General features: G+C 27.1%; 1 protein-coding gene across 1 annotated transcript; it reads left to right on the top strand.

The window, feature by feature from the left end:
• Positions 1-1,421: 1,421 nt before the first annotated feature.
• LOC132930567 (C-type lectin 37Db-like) lies at positions 1,422-3,119 on the top strand. The gene is made up of 4 exons (XM_060996502.1): positions 1,422-1,579; positions 1,676-1,788; positions 2,588-2,696; positions 2,844-3,119. Exons 1-4 carry the CDS (start codon positions 1,480-1,482, stop codon positions 3,092-3,094), a joined length of 573 nt encoding a protein of 190 aa, XP_060852485.1. The 5' UTR covers positions 1,422-1,479; the 3' UTR covers positions 3,095-3,119.
• Positions 3,120-6,488: the final 3,369 nt, after the last annotated feature.

The following is a 6,488-nucleotide window of genomic DNA, read 5'->3' as shown; positions in this document are numbered from 1 at the left end:
TTTTGAACGTCAAACGCTTTACGCTTATAGATGAAAAATGGCCGCGTCTTCGATAATTTTTAATAGCTATAACTATCAACTAATCAGAAATTTTCCAGATTGTTGAGTTATTTATATTTTTAATTACAATCCAATAAGACAAATTAAATCTAATAATCGCATTTATACAAAAATTATTAACAATAACATTATATATTTATATAATATAGTATAAATATTAAATATGTTTCATTATAATAATTACTAATATAGGAAATGCAATGTTTTCGGAAAAATTTAATGAACCTATCGTAATACTAATAGTAAAATAAATCACTTTAATATCAATCTCAATAAACATATTATTATGGAATATACAGTGAATTATATAGGAATAATATAGTGATATAGGTAATGCAGATATACGTAGTCTGACAGATCATCTCCGCTCTGAATCAAAATTCGTTTACAATGATATATCAAATTAAACAATTACTCGTCACCAAATGTAGATCAGTGGTACACATTTACCCTCATTTCTGTTTATTTTATACAGTCGAGATTTCTCGAAGTTGAAGGGAGATAAAAATTCGCTTCGAGATATGTATGATTTGAGATATCTAACTCGAATTTATATTAATTTATATATAATTCTTGAGGAATAAAAAAAAATTCGAGGTGTCAAGTTTCTTGAGTTATTGCAACTCGACTGTAATTATAATATGATACAAACTATAAATAATAAATTATCGGCCTATGCCCTTTGATAATTTTTTCGTTTACAATAATAAATTCATCGTTGAATTCAAATTTAAACATAATTTAGGTGAAAGGGCGTAGAATATTGGTTAAATCTCCTCACATAAATTATTTGAACCCCCTTAGATATTTTTGTGTAATTGTGTATACGCATAATATTGTTTACAATATTTTTGTTACTCAGTTTCAAAAATAACAATGATCTAATGTAAATAAGTACGGAATATAACTTATAATATAACTTTCAATATAATATTGATTACAATATTTTTGTTACTCAGTTTCAAAAATAACAATGAACTAATGTAAATAAGCACGGAATATAACTTATAATATAACTTTTAATATTATATTGTTTACAATATTTTTGTTAGTCAGTTTTAAAAATAACAATGAACTAATGTAAATAAGCACGGAATATAACTATTTGAGTAGTTGACAATATAGGCGATGACAAAAATATGTACGTTTTATGTATAAAACTATACTATAAATGCCGTCATGTATTATTTTTGTTACTAGCATGTAAATAATAAATACTTAAATAAATATTTTAACCATCTTTGTTTAATGTTATTGAATAAACTTAGTTGTGAGTATGCGATTCTGTTAAAGTTCATCATTATAAAAGACGCTATACTGCAGTAGTATATTTCATTATATTCGCTTTTCAGTGTTCGGAGGACTACTTGTACCTACCTATTAACTTATTTCGTAGTACAAGTAATTTTCAAAACTAAAATGATTTTCTCTAAACGAAATTTATTTGTTATTACTTTAACAGCTTTTATTGTTTCTGACATGACTACTAATGCAGATCCTTTAGTAAAAAAAGAAGATGGTAAATTTTAAATTATTAACAATTCATTATAATAATATATCGTAACTCGTTGATAAAATTATAAAATAACACAATTACTTTTATAAATTATTTTAGAAATAGCAGTTTTCAATTTTGACGAATACACCATGTTTAGCCCCATGCCGGTTACCAAATGGCCTGTTGTGAAATCGGGCTCTAAGTATTTTTACATTGGAACATTTTTTAAGGTAACTTTATCTAGTTTTATTACTAGTTAGAAATATAAATTCGATAAATTGTTATGATTTGCGTAGATATATGCTAACAAATAACAGTTAATAATTATAGTTAATTGTTAGCGTTGTTACGATTTGTGAGTTTGCCTAGAAAAAAGAAATAGAACGAAAAAATTCAAGCAACGTATAACGTATGTAGATGGAGAATGTTTATGTAGGATTGATTTCTAAGTGGATCTAAGTGTTATTGATTGAAAATATAATAATTTATTCTCTTTAACGGTTCCTCATATCTGCTTTAAAAAATATAATAGAATAATTTGTAATAAAAAATATCTTTATGACACTCCATAATTTGTATTTATATTTAAATTATAAAATTGTAATAATTTACATTTTACATAGTTATAGATAAATTACTATAATTTATAACTCAGCTTAGTAAAAATATCAATAAAAACCTATGAGATGCCGTAAATCAAATTCTTAATTTAAAGTTTAATAATAAGTCAATTCAATCTAGTATATTAAGAGTAACCAAGCAAAATTGATTCTGTTACACGCAGATTTTCAATAAATTGTATATTTCTAAGAGAGAGAAAACTAACTCTCGTTGTAGTCTATTAACTTTTTCTAAAATAATTAAATAAATAATAAAAAAAAATCTAATAACTTAATAACTTCCCACATGCCGTTTACCAAGATGGTAGTGACATACTGTTGTATTATCCTGGTTTTTATAGTGCTATAATTCGTTTTATATCGTGCCTACTGCCTACATATCATTTTATTTTGTACTGTTTACAATTAGGCTGATTGGTTCAAATCCATGGAGTTTTGCAATCTTCATGGAATGCGATTGGCTAGCATTACCACTGAACAAGAAAATAAGAATGTGGTGAAACAGTTGGAAAACTTCGGTAAGAACATACTTGAAATAATTATATGATGTACTTGAGAATATATGAAATTTTACATTTAATATATTCTATAATGTACATTAAACACTCACACACGAGTATTTATTCAGTGACCGGTTTTATAAATGTTGTAATTTTATTTTTTAGGTTATGGTCAAGATTCTCATTTTTGGACCTCTGGTAACGATCTATCAGTTGAGGGCACGTTCGTTTGGTCAGGCAACGGCCGAAAATTCGGGCGGTATACTAATTGGCTGGCCGGCGAACCAAACAATACCAAAGTGGACGACAAGGATGAAGACTGTGTAGAATATTGGTATAAAGGAAATGAAGGTTTCAAATGGAACGATCAGTTTTGCACTTTCCAAGCAAATTTTATATGTGAATTAGTGAACTAAATAAAATACAAAAAAAAAATGGTTACCAGCATGATTGTAATTTAAAAATGTTTATTTTTAATGGTTGTAAAAAAAAAGAACTATTAGGTTTAAAATATGAATATTACTTTATAGTTTGTCAAATCAATACAAAATATTATTAAACACAATGTGTTCCAAAAATATTTCAAGAATAAAAAATAATTATAATTTGATGAAAATGATTTAATGTGTTTAATCGGTTTCTATAAGATGTTATGCAATACATTTACGCCAAATACTTTATTTGAAATTCATTTGCATATCCTAATTTATATATATCGAATCAAAAAAATAAAACCGTTCAAAAAATATATGAAATTATATTAATTTCACAACTACTATGTTGTTATACAATTAACTGAGGACGGAATAATTAAAATCTAAAACAGTGGTTCTCAACCTTTTTATTTTTTATTAGTGCGGACCAGCAATTTTGTAAAAAATCTTTGAAACCAACTGCAATGACTAATAGCACACCTATATACGTACGAGTGTGTGTATATAATATATATAATGTTATAAGGTATCTATCAAAAAAAATAAAATATTTAATAATATTATTGAACGTTTTACACGTTAGTAATGTTAATATTATATAGTCCACGGCCCCCAAGACCCAGTTCCATGCTGCCCGCGGACCATGGGTTGGGAACTGCTGCTCTAAAAAATATTATAATTAAATACAATGCATAGTTTCACGGTTTATATCACAAAAAGGAAGATGATTATCAATATTCGGTAATCATCTAACATAATATAAAAAAATTAAAAGATTACGAGCAAGATCACTTTTTGTAAAAAAAAAAGACCAATTATTATTATTGAACACTATAAAAATACAATGACATTTAAGATAAAATAAAATATTTTACGATGTTCAATACATTAGGCTACTTTGAATTGTATGTTTCTTACAATATGTAGGATGACAATTAACCAATATTTAGAAACTAATATCTGCAATAAATAGACCAACAAGCTTCATGTGGGTCCCCTCACACGTCGGGATACCCGGAAACGAGAAAGCTGATACTATAGCTTATGAAGCCACCTCATCTCCTTCTTCCACAAAGATAAACATACTAACTTCATCCGACACCTTCAACATCATACATCATAAATTAATGGAAGAATTGCAAAAATTTTGGTCTGACCTTCCCCTTTCTAACAACTGAGAAACGTAAAATTTTTTATTAAAAAATTAAAATATCCCCCTAACACCAAACGAAGAGAGGAAGTAAACATTAGTAGAGCTAAAATAGGCCACTCACACTTAACACATGCGTATCTCATAAGAGAAGGACCTGCCCCAATATGCGACACTTGCAAGTAGACACTAAAAATAGAACATATTATCATAAATTGCGCCAAATACACTGAAGCCCTCAAGATCCTCAAAAACCCCATCACACTCCACCAAAGACTCAACGAAGACAATACGGACGCAATCAATCTTTTCTTTAATAACATAAACATAAGTAATAAATTGTAAACACACTTAACATGTCAATATTTGTAAAAATTATAATGTATACCCCTTTATATTAATCTAATGCAAGCTAAAGACCTTTGATGTTGAAGCCTTAATAAATATAAAAAAAAAAAAATTAACCAATACAAATAAAATCAATTACAATTATTATTTTTAAAAATGGAGCTGGAGATGTTCGTTCAAAAATTATAATAAAAATATTTATTAAAAAAGCAACTACTTGATAACGACTTATAGTCCTACTTAGACTTCTTCCTAAGAAAACAAATTCATAATTATTATACAATGTAAGAATTGCATATTGCTCTGTATGCTCTCAATTTATAGCAGACCTAGCTAGAAATCTGAAGTATACAATGGCGTGTTAAAAAATTGAAAATTAAAAATGGACATTTTGCAAATTTTGCCAATTTTAGATTAAAAGGTGCATATTTCATTGATTTTATAAGCATATTATGCATTATATTTGATATTTTTCTAAAAAAATTGATTTTTTTTCTTTCTTAACCTGTATATTTAAATGTATTTAGATGTATTGTTATTTTTGTCTGATGCAGCACTTTACATGAAAAAGGCAGGTGACACTATAAAAGTTCTCGATCCTAAAATAATACACGTAACATGTTTAGCGCATGGATTGCACAGAGTTGCAGATGAAGTTCGTGTAAATTACTCTAAAGTAGATAAACCAATGTCAAGTGTAAAAAAGATTTTTTTAAAAGCCCCTTCATGGACTGTATTATTTAAAACTGTAAATCCTGGAATACCTCTTCCTCCGGAGCTAATTTTATTTTCAGTTCAATAAGATGTCAACATGCCAACCAGATATAATTTTTTTTTCAGTTATAAATAGTTTTTATGTATATTATTAATTTATTTGCAACATCTGATGTATTTTATTTTTGGAATTTTGAATAATTTTTTTGCATTTTTAGCATTTTTAATATATATTTTGCAATTGTTTTGTGCATATTTTGCCTTTTTTAGCTCCTACAACTTCCGAGCACTATAGTTATGAACTTATGAATGATAATAAGGCAAAAAAAATAAAATTTATAATTGTCTTGTAGTACCAGATAATGATAATTTTTGTACACTAAATTTAGTACATTGGTTGTTACAATGCTTATTAAATTATTTAACTGAATAAAATAAAATGATTTGATAGGTAGTCTAACATAAATTGTAATGAAATGTTTAATTGGTGTACGCGTATTAAGATCGACGTTTCTTTCAGATTACTTTCTCCGGAGAGGGAAGCGTTTAAAAAATCAGTCAATACTCAATTATATCACATTAAAAAAAATAAATGTTTTGATAATAGTTGTTACCTCTTATTATGATGTGAACAGTTTAATTAAATACACAACGTTTCACAATTAGTACGTATGCTCATATAGTATTATTACATACCCAATTTATTTTTAGATACATTGTGTTAAGTTATATATAGGTAGATACAAAAAAAACATAATAGCCAACAAATAATCTTTTAACATTATTTTTAGTTTTATATTTTCTAAAGGAACCAAATTCGGTGATTTTTCTTAGTTGCGTAGAAATCTACCGTTTTGTTCAAGAAATATTCTGTTGGAACGACAGGCCCTTCAAAACCGAAAAGCATACAATGCATTAAGGCATTTTTTCTTGTTTTTGTTCTTTGCAAGAACTTTATTTATTGTACTGAAAGATCTTTCCACCAATCCCATGGTAATGAGGACGACAAAAATTATTTCACAAAGCTGTTGTTGTAACTCGGTATACCTATCCAACTCCAGCTTCCACGATATGAATCAATGGACTTTCGTTTGTCTTATATATTCCACTATCGAGCATAGATTTTATAAAAAAAATTAAATGACTTTGTGCTGTGATTGTAGA

The sequence above is a fragment of the Rhopalosiphum padi genome, chromosome 4 (genome assembly GCF_020882245.1).
Source record: "Rhopalosiphum padi isolate XX-2018 chromosome 4, ASM2088224v1, whole genome shotgun sequence".
NCBI lineage: Eukaryota > Metazoa > Arthropoda > Insecta > Hemiptera > Aphididae > Rhopalosiphum > Rhopalosiphum padi.
Note: the sequence above shows the minus strand (reverse complement) of the source record. Positions and strands in the feature narration are given on the sequence as shown.

Bases quoted from the DNA above. Each gene is read 5' to 3' on its own strand.
- LOC132930567 (XM_060996502.1), top strand. From the start codon at position 1,480: ATGATTTTCTCTAAACGAAATTTATTTGTTATTACTTTAACAGCTTTT. The intron at 1,789-2,587 runs GTAACTTTATCT...GTTTACAATTAG, and splicing joins ACATTGGAACATTTTTTAAG to GCTGATTGGTTCAAATCCAT. The intron at 2,697-2,843 runs GTAAGAACATAC...TTTATTTTTTAG, and splicing joins GAAACAGTTGGAAAACTTCG to GTTATGGTCAAGATTCTCAT.